This window comes from Taudactylus pleione, unplaced genomic scaffold, assembly GCF_031769625.1.
Source record: "Taudactylus pleione unplaced genomic scaffold, aTauple2 ptg000366l, whole genome shotgun sequence".
NCBI lineage: Eukaryota > Metazoa > Chordata > Amphibia > Anura > Myobatrachidae > Taudactylus > Taudactylus pleione.
In genome coordinates, this window is record NW_028284767.1 from 3,950,283 (window position 1) to 3,976,742 (window position 26,460).

General features: G+C 44.5%; 1 protein-coding gene across 3 annotated transcripts in view; it reads right to left on the reverse strand.

Annotated features, from left to right (window-relative positions):
- The window catches only part of RASIP1 (Ras interacting protein 1), a 96,489-nt gene that overhangs the window by 64,435 nt on the left and 5,594 nt on the right, over positions 1-26,460 (reverse strand). For 2 of the 3 annotated variants that reach the window (XM_088444477.1, XM_088444476.1), the window contains exons 2-3: positions 23,033-23,174; positions 7,822-8,420 (exon numbers count right to left, since the gene is read on the reverse strand). In XM_088444477.1, coding sequence (XP_088300603.1) covers positions 7,822-8,420; positions 23,033-23,166 — 733 coding nt within the window. In that variant the 5' untranslated portion in view covers positions 23,167-23,174. The remainder of the gene's footprint in view (positions 1-7,821; positions 8,421-23,032; positions 23,175-26,460) is intronic. The other variant, XM_088444478.1, reaches the window with a different exon arrangement.

The following is a 26,460-nucleotide window of genomic DNA, read 5'->3' on the forward strand; positions in this document are numbered from 1 at the left end:
AGTGAAGTGTTAAAGTATCAGGTGTATAAAGTAATTAACAAGTGTTATAATAATGATAAGGGTAGAATATGTGTGAAAAAATACATAAATAATAAACAAACATGAAAGTGATATACAAAGTGACTATATGTATTAAATGGTGATGCCGCAGAGAGGTCCAGCCGGAACAGCTCAGGGGGCCCCACACCCAAACGCTCACCCCAAATAAACTGATACTAACAATATAAATAGGACTTACTTGTAATTATGCCTGTTGCCTTGTGCAGTCAAATGCTAGGTCCCTGCTTAAAAACTTATTGAGGGGGTGGGGGGAGGGGTGCAAATCTAGACTGGAGCAATCTCAGGCTTCAGATGTGTGTATAAATACACAATATGGAGTATAAGGAGGGGCTCTGGACTGCACACCCTAATAGTAATGAAAGGTGCCATCATGCTGAGATTTCAAAGTGACCTTGACGCTGGTGGGCAGGCCCGTATCATTGACCATTGATATGCAAACTACCTCTGAAATTCTATATTATAAATTTAAATGTATACAGTAATGATCACATAGTGCATCTGCAACTCTGTTTTTTGTATATGTCACTTTGAAATCTCAGCATGATGGCACCTTTCATTACTATTAGGGTGTGCAGTCTAGAGCCCCTCCTTATAGCCACTGCGATGCTCCCTTATCTGGCAGTCACTGCAAACCTCTCTGCATTATATAGCAGCCACTGCGACGCTCCCTGATCTGGCAATCACTGCAAACCTCTCTGCATTATATGGCAGCCACTGCGACGCTCCCTGATCTGATGGTCCTTGTGAACCTCTCTGCATTATATGGCAGCCACTGCGACGCTCCCTGATCTGGTGATCACTGCAAACCTCTCTGCATTATATGGCACATCACTGCGACACTCCCTGATCTGACAGTCACTGCAAACCGCTCTGCATTATATGGCACATCATTGCATGCTCCCTGATCTGGCGATCACTGCAAACTTCTCTGCATTATATGGCACATAATTGCAACGCTCCCTGATCTGATGGTCACTGCAAACCGCTCTGCATTATATGTCACATCATTGCATGCTCCCTGATCTGGCGGTCACTGTGACCTCTCTGCATTATATGGCAGTCATGGCGATGCGCTCTCATCTGGTGATCAGTGCAAACCTCTCTGCATTATATGGCAGTCATTGCATGCTCCCTGATCTGGCGGTCTCTGTGACCTCTCTGCATTATATGGCAGTCATGGCGATGCGCTCTCATCTGGTGATCAGTGCAAACCTCTCTGCATTATATGGCAGTCATGGCGATGCTCTCTCATCTGGTGATCAGTGCAAACCTCTCTGCTTTATATGGCAGTCATGGCGATGCTCTCTCATCTGGTGATCAGTGCAAACCTCTGCATTATATGGCAGTCATGGCGATGCTCTCTCATCTGGTGATCAGTGCAAACCTCTCTGCATTAACTGGCAGCAGTCTCTGCCACACTCCCTGATCTGGTGGTCACTGCAAACCTCTCTGCATTATCCGGCGGTAACTATGAAGTTCACTGCTTTATATGGCGGTCACCGTAATATTTTCTGCATTATATGGCTGCCACTGTGATGTTCCTTGCTTTATATGGCGGTAGCCGTAATATTCTCTGCACTACAATAGTGGTCACTGCAACGCTCTCTGTATATTATATACCAGTTACTGGCCACTGTTTGAATAACCTAAAGTCTCTCCTGCCTTATACTAGAAAAATAAATATGTTAGGTGAAATTAAAGAAGAATTCTTAAGGACATGGAGCCCAGTGTCCAAAAATGTCTAGGTGCGGCTATGCGTGTGACAGTGGACATAACTCTGTTAAAGAGCCAGACCCAATTCCAGGATCTTGGGTACGCTGCTTATATTTACTATTTTATGTTAAACTAAGTCAGTGATGCTGACCACCACCAGAAAGACCAGAATACTGACCACCGCCATCCCGAAGTTAAGAATCGGAGTTAGGGTTAGGCACTAGGGGGAGGGTTAAGGTTAGGCTCTACGGGGGAAGAGTTAGGTTTAGGCACCAGGAAGGGGGAGGTTAGGGTTAGGCACCGGGGAGGGCTAGGGTAGGGAGAGGGGGAGGGTATGCTAGCCCTTTCGGGATGCCGGGTTCGGTATTCTGACAGCCGGGATCCCGAGCGCCAGCATTTCATACCCAACCCGCTATTATCATGTGTCTTTCCCGATTGCAATGCGCTGGTTGAAAAACCAGGCCACTCACCCCCAGGCTAAAAGTTGCCATCCAGCCCCTGAGGGTGAGTGTGGGTTAATGAGTGCTGGCAACGTGTGTGGGAGGTAATGAGTACTGACAGGGTGGGTGTGTGTGGGAGGTTAATAGGTGCTGACATATATTGAGGAACAGGTGTGTGGCATAAATGTGAATTGGAGCCACAGCTATATTGCATAAAATACATTTTCTTCACAGCTGTATGGCATGTTATGTATTGGGGGCATAAATGTGTGGCATATTATGTATTGGGGGCACACGTGTGGAATATTATGTATTGGAGGCATTGATGGGTAGCATATTTATGAAGTAGGGATACAGTCGTGTGGCATATAAGGAATTTGTGGCACAGATGTGCAATATATTATGAACTGGGGCGGTGTACATTATGATTTTGAGGCTCTGCTGTGTGGCATATTAGTTGGGGCATTTCTACATAGTATATTATGAATTTGGGACACTGCTATGCGACATACTATAAATTGGGGACACTGATGCATGGCATATTATAATTGGAGGGAGCAGGGACAGTGGGTAAATGTTCCCTAGGGTGCCCTAAAACCTTTCACCAGCTCTGCTCAAAATTATATCAAGTTGGCAAGTTGAGTGCTACTAGATGCAATAGCTTTTGTACGTCAGGGTGTAGGTCAGAATTCCAGACAGAAACCCAGCTTGGACCAGGGACAATGAACTCAGGTTGAAGCCAGGGTTTGACCAAGGTTATTCCCGTGTCGTCGCCGTTCACAGTGGACCCAGGTTTTCCAGTGACCCGGGTCTTCCATCTCTCAGCGGGCACTTGGAGATGATGTCATCCAACTGTCCCCTCCATTCATCTCCTTTTAGGCATGACCCAGGTCATCGTGACCCAGGTCATGCCTTTCACACAGGAGGCTATCCAGGTTGGACCCAGGAATAACACAGGTTCGACCCGGGTTGAACTATTCACACATAAAAAAGACCCGGCTTGCCCCGGCAAATGACCAGGTCCTCTTCTCTGTCTGGAAGAGGTATTAGTGTAATTTTCTGAGTGACCAATCTCTATTAGAAGTATTTTCCCCCATAATACAGATGTGTCGTCTTGCAGCCTTACACTTGCGCTGCAAATGTGCGCACGTATCGCGCCAAGCAATTAGCAGCAGCTGCGTGCACCATGGTACGCCATGCCGTGCGCTACGTTCGCAACATGAAATCCTATGGGGTCATGGGTGTGACTGCAGCGCGCGTTCGCGGGAGCACGACTCGCGCCATGCGTGGCGGGATTTTCCACACAAGCAGCAAAGATGCAACTGGACATATCTGTATATTAAGTAAAGTTGACTAAGCAGGAAGAAAGACCGGCTACAACGTTTGCTATGACTAAACCTAAAAGTCAAATTATGTAGCTAGGTAATTACAAATACCAAATAATTACCACTACTCTGAATTCTAGTGCTGTATTTATATTTTCCATCAACGCTATCCACAACTGTAATAAGTACAGTGCAAAATCTACAATTCACTCCAGCATGGGTAGCACAGCACATAAAACACAAAGCAGCTTTGATCGTTAGATCATAGGAATAATATGGTAATTTGAGAAACACAAGTAAGCCAGTATTTCACATTAATATGCATCAAAAGCTATGTATTGCTGAGCTGAATAATCTACAGTACCTGAAAAACTGGCTTTTACTAAATATATACTGTATGTCCATCACTGTATCTCCCAACTGTCCTGATTTAGTCAACATAATCACAATTTAATGTGACTGTCCCATCATCCTGACTTTTATTAGGCGTGTCCCGCTGAGAGAGTCCTGGCCCCCTGCAGCAGATTGCCAAGGTAGGGGCAAGTGCGTCTCTAAATAAACAGGCAGAAAGGCTTGGAGATTTTCTGTACACAAATGCACTGTGATGATTGGTGGCAAGGGCATACCTACCAGCACTGGCATAACAACCATGGGTGCAAGGGGTGTGGCTGCTATGGGGTCTGGGCCGCCTCCAGGGCCCGCCGCTCGCTCCTGCAACCAGTTATGCACAGAGGGCCTGATTCAGAGCCGCTCGCAAGTGGCTCGATGTTTGGCCACTGCACATGCGCCGCATCCGGCGTGCGCATGCACGAGCTCCTCCGAGCGACTGAACTTCAGTGGCTACAGGGCTCGCTACAAGACAGAGCAGCTGTCGATGGTGACAGCTCGCCCCGTTTTGTAGGCGGGTAGGGGGGGTGGCTGCACAAACGCAGGTGTTCCCTTAGGAACGCCTGGCATTTGTGGGAGGACCACTGACATCACTAGTGATGTCAGTAGTGGACTTCCTGCTCTATTAGAGCAGGGAGTCCACTTGGGTGTGCGGCAGCCTGGACCCTACCCCAGTGTCTCGTCGCAAGCACGATGGTCGTGATAATCTCGACGGTCTCCAGCCCGCTCACACAAGCTGTAGGTGGACACTCACAGCTTTGCGAGTGGCCAGCGAGCAGGTCTGAATCAGGGCCAGATTGATCCCCCAGGATACAGCCTGAGTCCCCTGTCATCCCAAGCCACAGACACCCGGCGGCCAGAGAAGAAAAAAAGAGTGGCACATGGGATTTGTAGTTTATCTTTTACTGCTCAGGCTCTGAGCAGTTAAACATAAACTACAAATCCCATGAGGCCATTAAGCACTTTTCAAAGATGGCCACCGCTGGAACTAGCAAGCACATGGGCTCTCCATGTCCATAACTGTGTGTACTTCAGTGCAGGAGCGCGGGCTGCGAAATGAATGATGCATTCTTCTAACACACCAAGGGGCCCATTTATCAAAATGTATTTGAGGTAAAATCCCCGAAAACACCCATCGGGGGTTTACCTCAAATACTAAGTATCCCCCTGTGATCCCTCCATTACCGCTGGCAGCCGCCTCCCCCATAGGTTTCTATGGGGGAAACGATACTGCTAACTTTACCAATATCCGGAATGCGATGCATTCCAGATATTGGCCCCCGCAGCTAACGCCATCTGAAGAAGACGTTAGCCGCTGTAGCCTATGGGCTACACCGCGCACTATTAGCCGGCGGAGGGATCCGCCGGAACCCTCACCAGCTATGGCGGATGTACATGTGCAGTCCAGGGACTGCGCATGCGCACCACCCCCTGTAGTGGCCGGCAGCTCTCCAGAGACATTGCAGGGACGGGCTCTTTTCGGATCCCGTGTCCCTGCATGTTCCAGATGATACATCCAGCCGATGAGATCACTTTTTGCAATGCGATCAGGGGCGTTACTGGCATGCCCTAAATGCGTTGCGAAAGCTAATGATAAATGGGCCCCCAAGTGACAGCTGCCTGTGACCATAGGCGACTGCCAGGGAGCACTCTCCAGCCGTGGGGTCCTTGCTGCTCAGCGCTGCAGTGTAAGGTCCTGGAGTGCAGAGCAGTATAGAGGGATGTAGAGGAGCATAGAGAGAAGTAGAGCAGTATAGAGGGATGTAAAGGAGCATAGAGAGAAGTAGAGCAGTATAGAGGGATGTAGAGGAGCATAGAGAGAAGTAGAGCAGTATAGATGAGTGCAGAGCAGTAGAGATGGATGTAGAGGAGCATAGAGAGAAGTAGAGCAGTATAGATGAGTGCAGAGCAGTAGAGAAGGATGTAGAGGAGCATAGAGAGAAGTAGAGCAGTATAGAGGGATGTAGAGGAGCATAGAGCAGTATAGAGGGATGTAGGAGGAGCAAAGATTGCTGTAGAGGAGTATAGAGGGAAGCAGAGGAGTATAGAAGGGTGTAGAGAAATATAAAGGGATGTAGAGCAGTATAGCCCTGCAGTGTTTTTTTAACCTCTCTGTGCAATGAGGGGGGGTGGGGGGCTTTCAAGATTTTACTATGGGGCCCACAAAGTTCTAGTTATGCACCTGCCTACCAGCGTAGCAACTGCTATGGGACCTGGTAAATTAGGGAAACAGAAGGGTCCCTCCGCTGCCAGGACCCATGTAGCATCAAAATTAATCCTGCAGCTCCTCAGGCCTGCTTCCCTCTGCATTGTTCACTGTCAGCAGGGAGGTTAACAAGTTCATGAATGCACCTGCCAACATCGCAGGGGATTTCAAGCCTCAGAATACTGTGTGAACAAGGAGAGCACTTATAGGTGCCAGAATTCTGGAACTCCATGACTGGGACTCATGGGGTTTTTAATCTCTGGTGTTTCCTTCCTCTCTGACCAGGAAGTGAAGGCTCAGCATGCATCAGGACAAGAGAGGCGGACAGCAGTTCAATAAGGCAAGGTAATGAAGGGGGGTGGGGGAGGGGGGGTTGGATAAGTATCCTTACCTAGAAAGATTAGGGCCCCTTGAAGATTGTGCTATATTCCCAAAAGTTCTAGTTCTGCCACTGACTGGTTGAGTGATATCACAGCTGCTAAAATTACTGCAGCTCTGGCTTTTTGATCTGCATCAGATATTAGGCTCTAAATAGTATTAAACTGTTTATTATCAAATTTGCTCTTGCACTTGTTTGTGAAACAAAACAAAATCTCTCAAGACATGATTATTATGATTGATTTGTATAACTTTTTGTAATATTCAGCATGGGTGTAGTTTGTTATGTCGATATGCATAAGATTGACATGACAATGTCAACATGCTTAACACAACATGACAGAATGCCGGCAATTGTGGCTTTTCCAGCGCATACTTGCCGACATTCTGGCTGCCAGGTCGGTACAGTTTGGGGGAGTGAGGGGGCCTGGCGCAGCATAGGTGAGAGGTGCTGGGGGAGTGCCGGCATTATTGTATCGTCCAGGCCACGCCCCCGCTATATAATGCTGATATTAACAGCATTGTAACGCGGGAGGCGGGGCTACGATGATGCAATTCACTGCATGCCGGAACGGGTCCTGTACATATGCAGTTTTCTGATCATTGGAAAAGTGTGTTAAGCCCCACAATAGCGTCCAGACCTGAATCAGGCTTCTTATTTGAATACTTTCAAGTGTATCTGTACTGCCATCCTTGTCCAACTGTACTCCTTCTCTATTAGTTTTACTGCTTATAAAATTAATGCTTCCTTTGGTTTTGTCTTTTTATTGGGTATCAGCATAGTTATACAGGTGTTCAGAAGCTAAAGCTGTTTCTTCAGGAATATTACTACAATAAATCTGGAGTGTCGTGTCCTATTTACAGAGAGAACTGGGCTCTTCAATTTCCTTATTAAAATGTTATCCTGCACTATAAATGTTTCACCTTCCACTGAACAAGCCCTTTATTCCTAGCACTCTCTGCATACTGAGAGAGATGTACTAAGCATGGGAGAGATATAAAGTGGAAAGAGATTGATGTACCAACCAATCAGCTCCTAACTGTCACTTTACAGGCTGTGTTTGAAAAATTACAGTTAGGAGCTGATTGGTTGGTACTTTATCTCTCCTTACTTTATCTCTCCAAGGCTTAGTACATCTACCCCTGCTTGCTGACTTTCTGGCTGCCCCCTGTGGGCAACAAATCCACTTCTAAAAACCCACACTGTAGTAAATATACCACTAGGTGTATAAGGACACATCTCTACTGGCTGCTTTTGCATGGAGTTTTAGTTTTACACTTAAAATATTAATAAGAGGTTTGTGTTACACACCATGCCCACCTGCGGTCTCGCTATCTTCTGCAGTGGTCATCTTCTCCACCTCTTGCTTTCTCCTGATTTCAAACCGTCGAGAGAATCCAGCCTTAGGCTTCCACATTTCCTGTAAGACAAGGGGACGTTCATGGTCCCCTACTATGCGCAGATACTCCATCTTCCATTCTCCCTCATGCCCAACAAAACGCCCCACCACATCACAAAGGACAAAGGCTTCTGTGTCTGAATCCGCCACTGCATACCTTTCCAGTGCCTCTTTCACCAGCTCCCGCGCTGTGGACCGCGGTGTAGCTAGAACACTCTTGTAGTTGGTGCCAGAAGAAATGTCATCTCCGAATATTTTGAGAATGCCAGGCAGATTCTTCTGGCTGGACAGCTCCACCAAGTCCTCTGGCACTGCATCAATGATCTCTGACAATTTCTTCTCACTAGCCCAGCGACCTGCAGCACTGCCAGAACTGATGCTACCAGTCATAAGTATTGTACTACGGTGGAAGATATTAGATAGACGCTTGTGCCGATTGTTTTTGTTCTTCGTTGGTTGACGTAGCTCCACTGTCTCATTGGTGCGACTGGCTGTGTCTGAAGAGGTGGACCTGAAAATTACAAGAGGAGTGTAAGAAGATGATCAAGCCAAGATAGAAGTGTCTAAAAAAGACTATATAAGTGTTTAAATAACAGTTCTATGTATTATTACTACCAGTTTTTTTATATAGCGCCTGCATATTCAGTTGCGCTTTACAATAGGGAATAAAACAGTAAAAGGAAGAGACAGGGTAATAACAGACAAAGAGGAAAAACGGCCCTGCTCGCAATCTTACAATAGGTACTACATATTGCAAATGGTCTAACCAGATTGCAAAGGTTCATGATGGACTACATGGTCCAGTCACACAGCAATGTTGGCCTGGGGTCATTGAGCTGAAAGGGTGTAGAAAAAGAACACACGTAAAGTAATGTGGGAGACAGTTGGGTAGAATAATACAAAATATAATAAAGGAGATGCATAGCCAAAACATGATTTCTATAGCAAGTACCTTGTTAAATATTACGCTCCCACTGGAATATGAAAATTCAAATTTTAACAATGAAAAAAACAAATGTGTTTGTCTACAGAAAGATTTTAAATGTATTTGTGAGCAACCCATAACTCTTTAGTAGCAATTGTAATTCTTGCACTAATGCACTCTGCAAATAAATATTCTCAAATCATCTCAAATATTTCATCACGGCTAACATCTGATTGGTTGCTTAGGGTTCCAATTATGTCTACTGTATTTTACAATCTTTATTTGCTTCAAATTGGCAGCTCCCTCCAATTCATACAATGCCACATATTAATGATGCTAATTTATAATATGCCACACAGCAGAGACCCAAAATCATACTGTGCCTCATAACGCTGCCCCCAAATCATATGTTATGTTCTACAATTCATGATATGCCACACAGCTTTATCCCCAATTCATAATTATGATACACATCAATGTCTCCAATACATAATATGCCACACGTTTATGCCCCAATACATAAAATGCCACACATTTGTGCTCCAATACATATGCCACGCAGCTGTGCACCAAAGTTATTGTATGGCACATAGCCATTAATTATGCAAATCAATGCCCCTAGTACATATGCCATACACGTGCCCCAAATTATTTATATGTCATACAGCTGTGTCCAAATACATTATGCCACACATCCATGCCCCAATACATTATTGCAAACATCCGTGTCCCAATATATTTATGCCACACATCTGTGCTCCAATATATGTTAGTACCCATTACCCCCCCACACACACACACACACTAACCCTGCTAGTACTCATTAAACCCACACACACACATAAACTAACCCTGTCAGCACTCAATAAACACACACACTAAACCAACTTGTTTGGGATTGATAGAGACATCCTTTTTTTTGTGGATTCAGCGGCGCCTCCTAGTGGCTGGCATCCCTAGGCAGACACCTAAAGCTGCCTAATGGTAGCACTGGCCCTGTCTATATTATATTCAAGCTAACTGAATGACAGAGGGCCTGATTCAGCATAAATCGCTATTCTGCTTATACGCACGCAACGCAGTTGCTAATATCAGTGGTGATATGCATATATCTGCAATCGCATTGCGATCGCAGCCTAACAAGAGGACGCCCACTTCCCCTAACTCACATCCCATACGCATGGCACAGTTAAGGAAGGTAAGACCTCACTCAGGAATTGCTTACTTCAGTGTATGCCATGGGTCTTCAACCTTGGCCCTCCAGCTGCTGTGGAACTACACATCCCAGCATGCCTTGCCACCATTTTGATATAACAGCATGCTAAATCTGTGGCAGGGCATCCTGGGATCTGTAGTTCCATAGCAGCTGGAGGGCCAAGGTTGAAGACCCCTGGTGTATGCTATGATGCCACAGGCTGCGTATGGTATCACAGTGGCTAATTTACGCATGGCCATGCAACGCCATTGAAATGCACTGGCACGCCTGCTTTCGCCCGACCGCCCCCACCCACGCCCGTCACCACCCACAAACGGCACTCCTACATGGGTCTGTGTATCCTCTGTGATCGCTTTCCCGATCGCAGCATCTGGCTCGCGCACTGTGATGCATACGCATGCGCAGCGCAAATTAATCGGCCGATTGCGTGCATATAAGCAACTACGTTCCTTGCTGAATCAGGTCCAGAAAGTGCAGTAAAGTCTCTTCTATCTGTAATATGTGCATTTTAAATGTAAGAATTACTTTTCATACAGTACATTGTACTTATTAGGCTTAGGAGATTTAACAGTCACTTGATTTGTAGAAATTAAATCCCATTATCTTTGTTTTTGTAGGTAAAACACATTCAAAATATATTCATCTGTTGCATTCAGTGAAATGTGTTGTACTCTGCATGCTCACGACCGCTCCGAAAAAATTGGTCGGATATGCCGAATCGCCCAGCTTGTCCATCCGATCCAATATTTTGAAGTTAAAAGTAGGCCACATCGAGCAGTGTATGCACTACTACGGCCGATTGACGGACATTTCCCTTCTTCCTTCACAGGGGAGGAAAAGGAAATGTCTCCTGCCAGGGGAGGAGCGCAGCGCAGATTTGTGGTCAATATACGGTGATACATCTCAGTGTATGGCCATGATCTCTGCTGGGTGTCAGGTAAAATGTCTGTCAGTCTGATACACATTCTGTCAGTGTATGCCCAGCATTAGAATCCTATTCTTCTGTTTTTGAGACTTTTTTAAAACTTACTAGAGTTTGTACTGTTCAACATGTGCAATGTAAAATGGTTACAGTCAGGGGCGTATTAAGAGAGGAGGGGGCTTGTGTGCATTCCCCATCCGGCCCCCTCTTCTCTCCCTGGCGGCTGGCAGCAGACTGATGGCTGCCCGCAGCAACTGTAGACTCTGGGCACTAGTCTGTGCCCAAAGTCTACTGCGCATGCCATTTTTCCTGCGATTTCCCCACTGCACATGCGCAAAACGCTGGTAAAATTGCAGCTGCGGCCATTTTCTGGGCGTTTTGTGCAGGGCTACGAGACGAGGCACCTAAGTATTAGAAAATATGGGTGCAGGGTGAGGGACACCCCTGGACCCAGGGGACCGTGTGCACCACACACCCTGCACGCATTATAAATACACCCCTGGTTACAGTGTAAGCATCTCAACATTTTTTTCTTATTAGTATTATTTGTTGTAGTAGAATTATTATTATTATTATTGTTATTATTATTATGTGACTGATCTTACAGAGGCAAACAGATTAACACATTAGAGAAATATCAAAGGAACCACAATTTCACCTTCCTTGCAATTCGAGGAGAGATATACAGTATGGTCTAAGTAAAACGCCTCAGAAATATGTCACTGCATAGTCGGCATTGTGTGTTATGCAGACCTCCAGTATTATGTTGCTGGTTTGCACCCAGCCATTTGTTGGAGGAGATTCTGTGGGAGCAGACTGTTTGCCCTTTGGAATGTTCCTGTTGCTACACCTGGCAGTGTCTAGCAAGCTGGTGGTAACTTCCCTATCACAGTCTAAGTGCACATAGCTGTGTTTATAGCTGCCCAGCTGACAAAAGAGATTTGAGCTAGAACATTATTTAATAGCCAGAGCAACAAGGACACCCAACTATCACCCTGGAGACACTCTGAGCCTAGAGCTGCAGAATAAAGTCGAGATTTGGCCAAATCACAGAACTGACTAATTCTGCAAATATCTTATATTTTACTTACTGAGTTGGAATGTTAACCCCTACCTTATTAGGCTTATATTTAATTAATCTTTTGGGATCAGAAGTATGTGAGAAGGGAGCCAAAGAAACCCAGATGCTACAGCTGACTTCTCTATTTCTATGGAACCTTTGCACTCTTTGAGGGTGGTGCTCCATAATAGTGATTTCAGCATACTGTAGTATGTCAGCCAGAACCTCTCTCCGGCCTTCTCCTGTGTTCCTAACTTCAAGGCCTTACGGAAATGATACAGCGCAAACTCCTCAATACCCCACCCCTTTAACTTCCTCTCCTTCCATTCTTTCATTTCATTATCTGTCATATGACTGGCTACAGGAAGGAAGCAGGGGGGGAATTCCAACTCCCAGCCACTATCTCAGCACAGATACACACATGGTATTGCTAATCCTTCATATACTGAAGATGAAGGCTAAATTAAAATCAGTACATTTCAATATGTCTATGCAAACAGAAAGATTTATTGTAGACCCCAAACTCTATATTTATGTACACTACAGAGCAAAGGTTCATACTAAATGGCCAATTTTGAAATGTTTTTAACACATGCAAATGACATTAGAAATTATTTATTTTATCTATACTAATATTGTAATATTATAAGAACGTTGTGTATTGTAAAAAACTACTTATCTGATCTTCATGTATCATTGTGAGGTGCAAACTCCTACAAAAAATAACCTGCACTTTGTTTCATCGAGATCCGTCAAGTTAAAGCTGAGCAATAACAAAAACAAAATGTATTGACATCATCAATGCAAGAGATAGGTGTGGTAATATGCACGTGGCTGGTAATGGGTGGGGGGAGAGGTGCTTTAGGCCCGCTTTCACTTGAATAGGATAGACTACATAGCATAGGTGTGAGTGGTGGGTGAAGGTGCAGCTGCCACAAGCCTGTATAACGCTGCTGGTCACGTGGGCCACTCCCGTGACAAGGCCCCTATGCAAAGCAATACAACTAGAATGTCTCAAATAAAAAAAAAATATTGGCAGAAGCGATTTCAACGTGGGCGAAGCCGCGGGCAGCAACTAGTGTATTATCTTTGGATTCCATTTGTCGTTTTATTTTTCTGAGTTTACCACGGTAAGCTTATCAAGAATGTCCACAACAATCTTTTAACTTTTAAAAAACAAACAAAAAGGGCGGTGTTCAATTGTTTTATTGCGCCAGATCTCTCGTCTAAATTGATGGGAGATGGCGGGGCGATATTCAATTGATTTCAATTATCGAGCCCAAAGAGGTCGGGTTTATCCGCGTAAAATGTCTAAACCCGACCAAAGTGCTGGGCATGATTGCAAAAAGTTGGGCGCCCAAACATGTCACTTTGCGCACCTCAGTTCGCCACCCCCGGGGTAGCTCGGTTGGGCGCGACGCCAACAATTGAATACCACCCTATATATATGTGAAATAAATGCTTCTGAGTAATCCTATCACGTAGAATGGCCGCGGAACTAAGATGCTAGAGCCATATTTTCGCAGATGTAGGTAGATAGACGCCCTGAAAATGGTCAAGATACATCTGTGGTTTTGACGCCAATCCCTGTTACTTCCCACAAAGTGTCACCCACTTGCAAATAAATCCTCACTACGACTGTATTTACATTTCATCACAATTCAATCACTGCATTAGCGCAGGGAAGATACGACGCATGCGCAGTCGGCTGATAACCTCTGAACTGCGTAAATATCGGCATTGCATACATAACAGTTTGATCTTTGTCCCTATGACAGCAAAAGATGGACATTGTTATTACAGTAAGGGTGAAGCATTGATATCAATTATTACAATGGGGAACAAAAAAATATATATTTTTTTCTTGCCAAGGATTTAAGATCGGTTTGAGAGTACTCGCAGGTCCTATTTTCGCATTAGATCTTCGCTATAGCTGAATTGGCTCCAGTTTTCAAATGAATGAAAAAATATGAGATATGGTAAGAACTTACCCTTGTTATCTCTATTTCTACGAAGTCCATAGGGTTCCACAGGATACCTTGGGGTATAGGTGATGACGTCAGGCATCGGGCACCATAGAGTTAAGTTTTCAGCCTCCCAGGATGCACTAGGGTCCCCCTCCTATACCCCGCCCCCGAGCCAAGGCATCTCAGTTTCGTACCAAGCCATAGGCCGGAGGAAGAGAGAGAAAAAATATCTGGACACACACAAGAATCTCACCAGAGGGAGACGGAAAAACCGGTGACCAGAGTAAAGCCCATCTGCAGCACAGGTGCGACAGGGCGGGAGTCCTGTGGAACCCTATGGACTTCGTAGAAATAGAGATAACAAGGGTAAGTTCTTACCATATCTCATATTTTCTACTTCAGGGTCCATACGGTATCCACAGGATACCTTGGGGATGTCCCAAAGCAGTATCCTTTAAGGGTGGGGACGCTCCTGTGCTGAAAGGAGAATCCGCCGCCTGAAGGAAGCATCCTGAGAGGCAAAGGTGTCAAACGCATAATACCTCACAAAGGTATGGACAGAGGACCACGTAGCAGCCTTGCAGATCTGGACTGCAGAGGCACCATGTCGAGCTGCCCACGAAGGACCCACAGACCTAGTGGAATGAGCCCTCACAGAGGATGGAACCGGCAGGCCTTCATGAAGATAAGCTTCTGAAATGGCCATACGGATCCAAGCTGCCAAAGTTTGTTTGGAAGCAGGCCAACCCTTTTTACGGAAGCCATAGAGGACAAACAAGGCGTCCGACTTCCTAAATGAAGAAGTGCGGTCAACATAAGTTCTTGAGGCCCGCACCACATCCAAAGTGGCCTCACCCACTGAAAGACCAGGTGAGTTAAAAGCTGGCACAACGAATTCTACGTTAATGTGAAACCGGGAAACAACTTTGGGCAAAAATTCAGGACGAGTGCGCAGCACTGCCTTGTTCCCATGTAAAATCAAGAAAGGGGGTCTACAAGAGAGAGCCCCTAAATCAGAAACACGTCTGGCCGAAGCAATGGCCAGAAGGAAAACAGTCTTAGCTGTTAGCCATTTAAGATCCACTGAGCCCAGTGGTTCAAACGGCGATCCCTGGAGAGCCCTCAGGACCACAGCCAAATCCCAAGGTGCCACAGGTGGAACAAAGGGTGGCTGAATGCGCAAAACACCCTGCATAAAGGTGCGCACATCAGGGATTGTAGCAATCCTACGATGGAACCAGACAGACAGGGCAGAAACCTGCACCTTCAAAGAAGCAAGGCGTAGCCCATGGTCCAGTCCCGCTTGCAGGAAGGCTAGCACTCTAGACAGACGAAATTCCCGAGGTGCATAACCTCTCGGTCTACACCACTGGAAGAACGTATGCCACACACGATGGTATATTCTCGCGGAAGATGGTTTCCGAGCTCTGAGCATGGTTCGCACTACAGAGCTGGAGAAACCCCTGGACCTTAACATGGCCGTCTCAACAGCCACGCCATCAAACACAGCCGAGTCAGGTCCGGATGAAGACAGGGACCCAGAGGACTTTCCACGGACAGACCCTGAAGGTCTGAGAACCAGTGCCGTCTGGGCCATGCGGGAGCTATCAACAGGAGCGTCCCTCCTTCCTGTTTGAATTTCCAGATCACTCGTGGAAGAAGGGAAACCGGAGGAAACAGATAAGTGAACCGGAACGTCCACCGGACGGACAGAGCTTCCACCAGAGACGCCTTTTCGTCTCTTGTCCGAGACCCGTACACCGGCAACTTGTTGTTGTGCCAGGACGCCATGAGGTCGATCTCTGAAAGACCCCACCTGTCCACCAGTAGTTGAAAAACGTCCGGGTGCAGAGACCATTCCCCCGGATGAACGTCCTGGCGACTGAGAAAGTCTGCCTCCCAGTTTAGCACTCCCGGGATGAAGACTGCTGATATGGCCGGCAGATTGCGCTCCGCCCATACCAGGATTCGGGACACCTCTACGAGAGCCGCCCGACTTCGGGTTCCTCCTTGCCGATTTATGTAGGCCACGGTGGTAGCGTTGTCCGACTGGACCTGCACTGGGTGACCTTGGAGAACCCGGTGTGCCTGCTGGAGAGCATTGAAAACCACTTGGAGTTCCAAGATGTTTATTGGAAGCTCTGTTTCTGCCAGAGTCCACCTGCCCTGGAACAAGCGTGGACCAGAGACTGCTCCCCAGCCCTGAAGACTGGCGTCCGTTGTTAACAGGACCCAATTCGCCACCCAGAACGGACGACCCTTGTTGAGATGGGTTGTCTGCAACCACCAGGCAAGAGACAGGTGAACCTCCGGAGTGAGCACCATCGTCTGGGACTTTAGACTCTGAGGCAGTCCATTCCATTTGGACAGGATCAGGTGCTGCAGAGGTCTGGAGTGAAACTGGGCATATTCCACCATGTCGAAAACCGATACCATGGAACCCAGTAACCTCATCGCCGAGTGCAGAGACACCCGGCGGCTCTGTAGACAACTGCGCACCCGCAACTGCAAGGCAGAGATCTTTTCCCCCGTCACAAAGATCCTTTGCTGTCCGGAATCCAATAAGGCTCCGAGGTGCAGAATCCGCTGAGACGGGATCAGGGTGGACTTCTGCCAGTTTATTAACCAGCCGTGCTGTTGCAGTACCGCAATGGTCAGGTCCAAGTGGCGTAGAAGGAGCTCCGGAGATCCTGCCACTAAGAGAAGGTCGTCCAAGTACGGCAACATGCGGACTCCCTGCAGCTGCAGGGAAGCCACCATGACCGCCATCACCTTGGTGAAAACACGTGCTGCTGTCGCCAGGCCAAAAGGTAACGCCTGGAACTGAAAGTGGTCGCTGCGGATTGCAAACCTGAGGAACTGCTGATGGCGCGAAAGAATAGGGACATGCAGGTAAGCGTCCTGTATGTCCAATGACACCATGTTGTCCCCAGGCTCCAGTGCCAGAATGATGGACCGTAGGGTCTCCATCCGAAACTTCGGCACACGCAAAGACTTGTTGAGAGCTTTGAGGTTGAGTATCGGACGAAACAACCCATTGGGTTTCTACACCAAAAAGAGATTGGAGTAGAAACCCTGGCCCTTCTGGGAGAATGGAACAGGCACTATAACTCCAGCCTGGAGCATAGTGTAAAAGTACAGGCAGCAGCGCTAGCACAGTCACATACAATGCAAAGAAAATCAATTCCTGCACTAACAGCGCTGATAAATCAACTACACAGACACAGAGTCTGGTAGGACACAGCGCTGCATACACAGACCTGACCACAGCGGAGGAGAGGTATGCGGGGGGACCCAGACCACGATGCCTCCGTCCAGACTTCCAGCAGCATTCACCATGCGTTCTAGAAGATGGCCACTGAGGAGCATGTGAGCTAGCTGTGACCCCAGATGCCTACCAGCATCCCCGGATCGGTACCGGCGGGGGTGTAGGGAAGACAGCATGGACGTCAGGACTGACTGTCCATGCTGTACTTCCAGATGTGCAGCCACAGCTGCATAGAAGAAAACTTCAGGGGCTCTTCATGGCCCCCCTCTAACAGGTGCATCCGACTCCGGCCAGGCACCAAACTAAACTGAGATACCTTGGCTCGGGGGCGGGGTATAGGAGGGGGACCCTAGTGCATCCTGGGAGGCTGAAAGCTTATTTTCTCCATTTGAAGTACCTTGAAGTACCTTATTAATCTAGGCCTGCTTTACTTAACAGAATCAACTTAGTTTTGTTTTTTAACAACTACCCTCTTTCAACAATAACAAGAACTTGTTTTATTTGTGATATAGTAGCTGGTAGTCACGTTTGAGACACAGAACACATTCATCTCTCCTCACTAACGCTGGGAGGAGGCGTGGCAGTGCACTGCTGAGCCTGCTGGGACATCCTCAGACCATAGCCATGCCTCCTCCCAGCATACAGAGAGGAGCAACACATAACACATTCATCTCTCCTCACTAACGCTGGGAGGAGGCGTGGCAGTGCACTGCTGAGTCTGCTGGGACATCCTCAGACCACAGCCACGCCTCCTCCCAGCATACAGAGAGGAGCAACGGAGAGGACAGAGTGACGCAGTTAGCACACCTCCTGTTCCTTTGTTCTGCCCTCTCCCTGTCCCACCACAACTAATAACCCACCGGTTAGGCTTGTTTTGTTCAGTACGTCCTCGGCTTTTGTTGGCAGTTAGCACTGAATGTGTGAAACAAAACATTTTCACTGTAAAAATTAGTTCTTCTCGGAGACGGTGTACTAACAACCCTGATGTTTCTTGTTATATTTGTGGCAAATTTAGTGTTGCATAAAAACAAAAAATATAACTGTATTCGTAAAACAAGCGTATCAGACTTATTTTGGATGTCACATAAACCAGCAAGACAAGATTTGGGTGCCTCACAAATTTTGCAAAACCTGCGTGGAATCACTCTGCAATTGGACTAAAGGTGATCGATAAGGACTTAATTTTGGCATACCTATGATGTGGTGTGAGCCAAAAGATCACTTGAGTGACTGCTATTTTTGTGCTGTAAATGTGAAGGGTATGAATCGATTTAAAAAACGCAAATGGGAATACCCAAGTATGAATTCTGCAAAACAACCGATATCACATAGCGCAGATTTACCTGTACCATCATTCAGTTCTTTGTGCGAAGTTGAATGTGATGATGTGGAAATGTTCATTTCATCCAGCGCAAGTGACAACACAGATGTAAGTGAGTTTGAAGAAAGTTCCTCTATTCCAAACAAATTTTCTCAAAAGGATCTAAAATTTAATTCGTGACTTGAATTTATCAAAAAAAAGGAGCTGAGCTTTTAGCATCCAGACTTCAAGAAAAGCACTGTCTTGAGCCAGATGTTACTATAACATCGTATTAAAATAGAGAGCAAGCCATACTGCCATTCTTTAGCCAAGATTACAATCTTGTGTATTGCAACAATATTCCGGAACTTCTCCAGATGGGTTTACCAGAATATCGAGCAGAAGACTGGCGGCTTTTTTTGGATAGTTCTAAAAGGAGCTTAAAATGTGTATTACTGCACAATGGCAATAAATTTGCATCGATTCCGATCGGTCATTCAACAAAACTTAAAGAACAGTATGAAAATATCAAGTTAGTCTTAGAAAAAATTGCTTATTCTCAGCATCAATGGTCTGTTTATGTTGATTTAAAAATGGTAAACTTTCTTCTTGGGCAGCAAAGTGGATATACTAAGTATCCTTGTCACATATGCTTATGGGATAGTCGTGCAAAACAAAAGCAGTGGCAGCATATGGCTTCCAAGGGAAGTTATAACTGTAGGAGAAGCCAACATCATTCATGAGCCCTTAATTGACAGGAAAAAAAAATCATACTGCCGCCTCTCCATATCAAACTGGGTTTAATGAAATAATTTGTAAAAGCATTGGACTAGTCAGGCGATTGTTTCACGTATATTTGTCGAACATTTCCATCTCTTAGTATTGAAAGATTAAAGGCAGGACTTTTTGACGGCCCACAGATACGGAAACTGGTGAGGAATCCAAATTTTACCACATCTATGACTGAAACCAAATCTAAAGCATGGCTGAGTTATGTGTCTGTCATTCAAAAGTTTTTAGGCAAATCACAAGGCAGACAACTATCATGAATTAGTCCACAACTGCTAAAATGTTCAGAGAAAGTAGGTGCCAACATGAGTATTAAAGTAAATTTTTTGCACAGCTATTTTGATCACTTCCCATCCAATCTAGGAGATTTAAGCGAAGAACAGCGTGAACGGTTCCACCATGGATATTCAGGTAATGGAAGAAAGATATCAAGGAAGGTGGGATTGTCACATGATGGCCGATTACTGTTGAAGTCTGCAGAGGGACTGCCCGCAACAAGAATACAAAAGAAAGTCCTACAAAAAATGGTTCTCATAGCTTCCTAACACTTATGTGTGTAATTATCTCGTGTCATTTTATAACATTTTATGAAACAAATGTAATCAGAATAAAAAAATAGTCTTTTAATTACATTTTTCATAAATATTAAAGACATATGCATATCTTAAAAACTAGAGCCAATTGAAAAGTAAGCATGGCATATTCATGATCAGGAGCACAAAATTAATCGAAATCGACTCTTAAATCCCTGGCAACAAATTGACTGTTAACCACTGTTATTATTATCATTTATATGGCTCCACAAGTGTTCCGCAGTGCCTTACAAAGTACAGATAAGTGACTTACAGTACAATACAATGCAGGCCAAGGACAAGGTTTATATGCATTGCTGCATTAGTGATCATAACATTAAAATAAGCAGCAGGACATAAGCAATCAAGTGTTAGGCGCCAGAGTAAGGCGTAGATGACAGTATAAGAAGTAGCACAAGAGGGTAGAGGGCCCTGCTCGTGAAAGCTTACATTCTAAAGGGGGGTTGGGCAGACAAACAGGTGTGACACAGATGGAGTAGACAGGGAGGAAGGAGCAGGTAGCAGCAGGTTAGGATGACAGCTGGAAGGCTTTGATGAATTAGTGGGTCTTGAGAGACCGTTTGAAAATTTGTAGAGAGGTGGAGAGTCTGATAGGAAGAGGGAGAGAGTTCCAGAGGTAGGGCACAGCATGGACAAAGTCTTGGAGGCGGGAGTGGGAGGAAGTAATTGGCAGGAGAGGTGGTGGGCATTTGTTGAGCGAAGAAGGTGGATGGGAGAGTGAAGGGAGATGAGGTCAGAGATGTAATTAGGAGAGGAATGGGTGTGGGCTTTGTAAGTGAGTGAACCTTAATTTGGGCTCTGAAAGGTAAAGTGAGTCAGTGGAGGGCTTGTAGGAGAGGGGGGGGCAGATGTAAAACGTTTGGAGAGCAAGATAAAACGAGCAGCAGCATTGAGGACAGATTGCATTGGAGAAACTTGGATTATAATTTGTACCCTGGAGCACTTTGTATAATCCCTTATCATATTTTAGAATGAGTGATACATGGAAAGCAGGTTAGCCAGTTAATGGCTGAAAATCTGTTGATAATACATCTCTACCACAATTAGCAAAACTAATAAAGGACCAACTAAGTGGCAATTTCAATTTTTTTTTTTAAAGAAACAATTAAACCGATTGAAACTGACAGAAAATGGATTTCCTTGTCCAAACTCAAAATAGTTGAAGCAGCAATTTCTAATGATGCCTTTTGAATTTACAAAGTAAATTCACCAGCAAACGTATCAGAGCTTTTCCGATTCATTTAAAAATTCCCATTCATTTCAGTGAAATCTTTTGCATGTGCTACATGTAGAAATCCCATTGAAATGAATGGACAGGTTGAAATTAATTCCACCTATGAAATTTTCCATTACCAACCAAATGGTCTACTTAAGGAAAATGCAAACATGCTGGAGGTGTCAGGTAAATATCGAATGATGCTACATTTTATTTTTGTCAATACATATGATTGATACAGCATGGTGTCCAAATGTCACTGTTATCACTAACACTCATGTCAACGCATCAATTCATTTCACTGGGGTTAACAGCTCACCTAGGAAAACACCATTAAACTGAAGTGACCCTATCCATAAAGCATGGACATGTAAGTTTTTTCTTTGTCCATCTCACTTATTTTGAATTTGGCATGAATTTCAGTAACCAGTTAAACATTTTTTGACAATTTCCCAGATCAGTCTTGTAAGCTGATAATTCATATATTCATCTCTTCTACACTTATCAGCAGAGATGCTTTAACCGGCCGAGTATCATTGCTCTAACCATCCAAAAATCCAGCTAAATTTGAGAAAGTCAAACGTGTTTGACCATGTTCAAGGTGGTACGACCATAGAGTATGGTGAATCTTGAACAGCAAATGCCAAGACAAAGTGCTCACAATTTTCTTTTCTTTTTTTTTTTTAAATGTAAATATTTTATTTTTTATAATTTAAATATATTATTTCAATAATGTGTAAAATTAAAATATTTAAAAATACTAATTTTCACACCGCCTGCAAATTTTGAAACCCAAACACTGAATACAGAGAGTGAATTTTGAAAGCAATTGCTTGTAGACTGCTAAAGGGAAACATGATCTTCAAATTTAAACAGGTGGTCACGTAGCAATCATACTGCAGACGTGATTGTGGTTATTGGGCCTGATTCAAAGTTGGACGCAAATGCAGCTGCCGTCTTTGTATGCAGCTGCTATGCAAAATTATGCAAATGTCGCAGCCGCCAGAAGATGTCCTGAGACGCCCACCTGCGGCTTTGCAAATCCAAGTGTCTGCGTAAAATGTGGCAGCAACTGCGTACATAGATTCAGCATCGGTCGCAGATCATTCGATTGTTGCAGTCCTTAGTAAGACTATGGTTCTGCAGAACGGCCATGGGAACTAAGATCGGCGGGGCCATAGATCATACGTACGGGATCACAGTCACAGGATGTGACACGCCCCCAAAACAGTTATAACAAACACGCCTGCGTTCTTTGCCACTACTCCCCATTACCTCCCTAAATGCTCCCTGACTGTCAATGACACTGCGAGTAAATTGTCACTGCGAGCGACTATGGTACTGTACCTTGATGCATGCGGTGTACTATTTAGATGCATGAGCGGTTTCTTGATAATCGCTCAACTCCAGAAACATACCGTACTACTCTGAATCAGGTCTATTGAAGTTAATTGAAATTTTAAATTAATCTACATTTTTCATCCTTACTTATCACTGAGAAATCATTGTTTTGGGTATTTTTTTGATTTCTGCCAATTTTCTGCAGAGTTGGAAAACCTGCTAATTTACAGGTGGATTAGAATCAGGCGGTGTCATCACTATTTTGGTAAATCGAAGTTTAGCAAATAATCCACATTGAGAAATTAATTTTCTTGCGTGACATTAAAAACAATACAACAGAATTATTTGTCTGCTTTGTGATGTAAAACCAATTTATACATAAAATCTGGGGAGCTTTAGATTTATTAATATATTTGCATAGAGTTTGAACAGACTTTGTAACTGACAGGAACTCTTAGTCTGCACGGATGTTTTACAATATAACACGTATTAAACAGACTGAAGAGGAAGTGAGGTGAAATCTTACTTGATGGAGCCAACACTGGGCCAGCGTCTGCCTAGCTTGGCAAAGTGCTTCTTTGGAGAATTAATCCAGAGGCCCACAGGAAAGTGCAGCTTCCCGAATCTGGGACTTCCTTCCTTTTTCTCTTCGTGGAACATTGTATAACCTTTTCAGAACCGGAGAGAAGAAACAAAAAATGTTTTTCCAATGGATGTCAATGAAAGCCCTGAACTATTATTTCAAGCCATGCACATTCTAATTGCACTGATTATATTCTGCTTCCTACTTAAATGTTTAAATGTTTTAAAGGAGGAATTAAATTCCTAGTGCCATGGGGATGGTTGAATTGCTGGCACCTCATGGACACCAACAATAAACATTTTTCCTTGCACTTTGTAGAGGAATAAAGGACAATCAGCAATGTTTGGATACTGTAATTCTCAAGAATGCGTTTGGCTGAATATCATGGCCGCATATCGCTAAGAATTTAATCCCTTCCCCCTATGAGTGAGATTTAACAATAAAAACATGGAAAACAAAATGAGCAGGTAGATACTAACACAGGTATTTTACACTTTGAATTGAGAATATATATCAATATATCTTTCAGTGCAACAAATAAATAGTCATATTACATCTGTTTGAATTAAACATGTAAACTTAAGTTTGCTGTCATATCCCAATTATGACATATTGGTTTCAAATGCAAAAATACTATACAAAAGTATGTGCAGATTGCTACCATGTATTCAGCACAGAAAGTGGGATAGGTTCAGTATCCCGGCGCCGGAATCCCGACACCTGCCACAATCCCGATGCCGGCATTCCAACCGCCGGCATCCCGAAGGTAAGTAGTTGGGTTGGGGGGAAGATTAGGCACTAGTGGAAGGGTTAGGGTCAGGCACTAGGGGAGGAGGGTTAGGTTTAGGGTGTGGGGAGGGGGAGGTTAGGTTTAGGCACTAGGGGGGAGGGTTAATGTTAGAGTAGGCAGAGGGGGAGGGTTAGGATACCTACCAACAGTTTTCGGTATCCTAACCCTGTCGGGATGCCAGGATTGTAACCACCGGGATCCCAAGTGCCGGCATCCCGTACCCATCCCCGTAAAGTAAATTCATTACCTAATAGCACTGTATAGCACACAAACAGTACAGTGCTTAGTTTATATAGTGGTTAGGCTGAGTGTGATTTATTTTAAATATGCTGTAGGTCAGGATTTCATGTGTCAGTTTGACAGAAAAACTGTGATTTCCCTACAAGCCACTGAATTTAATATTATAGTTATAATTCTGGCTGCAATGTCAGCATGACTATTTATGACATTACCTTTACTGGAATTTTATGTGTGATCTACTTTACTAGCAATAAATACAAACAGACAAACTAGAAAGGAAATACTGTATTCCCTAAGGTGCGCAGACCCAACATGCCCAGCTCAAACATAAAAGCCTTTCAGAAAACAGCTGTAACGACAGCGACGGAAAATAAAAAAAATTAAGGGAAAAGTTAACAATAATAATTTTATTTAAATAGCTCTTTTTTTCCAATAGGACTCTACACGCTTAACAGATAGTATGATGAACATAATACAGAGGTTTAGATTTTCAAAAAGTACACAAAAAATGTAAACATTATACAGAGGCTTAGATTTGCATGGAATATAGAAACTATTAATATAATACAAAGATGTGGCAGCCATTTTGGGTCATCAGTTCAAAGAATTATTCATCCTACCCACGAAGTAACGAGGTGAGGCAGCCATTTTAGGCGCACTACATAGAATGATACTGGGCAAAATAAGCAATGCTTGGAATTAATGATACATAATGGGAGAGATAAAAATATTGGTCGAGAATCTTGTTATTTAAATCTTTAAAAAAAAATGGAAGAACAGGTACATTTGGGAGGATAATGATAGACAATTATTTCCAAGCGGAAAAAAAAACATTTGCATGAAAGAGCTGGAAACTCTAGGAACCATCCTAACATTCACTGAAGCTATATACTAATACTCTACATAAACTGTTTTACTTATACAAAACTTAAGGAGAAGAAATATAGCCTTCACTAGTTATTTTACCTGAATTGGAGAACAAAATGTAGATCCTTCATTTATATGTGTAGGAAACAAATGGATAGCTATAGTAGTAGGACCAGTGAGATTAATTTGCACAAGTAGAACTTTCACAGACCTAGCGCAGTTTTTATAATAGCGCTTGAGTGAGTTGATTGACATCACAGAACTGCACAACTCATTACATAGTATCATGGTATCAACATGTGGTATCATAAATGAAGACTACATAATGTATGTATCTTATTAACAGAATAATTTTTTTCACCTACAACTTAAACTACTGATGCCCTTACTATAAATGATAATGAATGGCATTTTTGTGAATATCTGTATTAAATACATTAACCGGATAAAAAGGTGGCTTTAATAATCTACTGAGCAATTCCCTACTCATATCCATGTACCAGTTTAGAAAACATGGGTATACAGTAGGGGTGTGCACCGGCCACTTTTCGTGTTTTGGTTTTGGATCTGGATCTTTCTTCGTGTTTTGGATCTGGATTGGTTTTGCCAAAACCACCCTTCCGTGTTTTGGGTTCTGGGTTTTGTGTTTTGGATCTGGATTTTTTCTTAAAAAAAAAACAAAACGCTAAAATCACATAAAATGGGCCTTTTTTTGTTCCTACGCTATTAATAACCCCAATAACATTAATTTCCACTAATTTCCACTCTATTCTGAACACCTCACAATATTGTTTTTAGGCCAAAAGGTTGCACCGAGGTAGCTGGATGACTATGCTAAGCGACACAAGTGGGCGGCACAAACAGGTGGCCCATCTAGGAGTGGCACTGCAGTGGCAGACAGGAAGCCAATCAGCGTTATGGTGCCCATTTGCATGTAGCACGAACCCGGGAGATCCGTGCTACATGCATCTGTGTGATTGGCACAGAGCAATGACAGGTCCGTGAGACCCGTCTGTGCTGCTGTGGTAAAAAAAAAAAAAAAAACCTGTGTAAAAAAAGAAAAAAATGGCGTGCACCCCCCCCCAAAAAAGAGCAACCAGCCCCGGGCATTAGTAACCCAGTGCTGGGTGTGCTTAAATACAGGGGTCAAATGACGTAGGGGTCCCCTGTACTTAAGCACAACCAGCACCGGGCTAGTCAGAACCAGCGCTGGTTGCCAAAATACGGGGAACAAACGACGTAGGGGTCCCCCGTATTCTGCGCAACCAGCTCTGGGCTCTGATCCGGTCCTGGTTCTGGAAAAACGGGAAAAAAATTAGTAGGGTTCCCCTGTATGTTCCAGGACCAGCACTGGACTTTTTCTAGCGGGGGGCTGATGCCACAGCCAGGGGAGCCCTTTCACCGGGCCCCCCAGCCGCAGCATCAGCCCTGACCGCTAGTCAGCCCAGGCCGGGGATCCCTGGAGAGCTAAGGA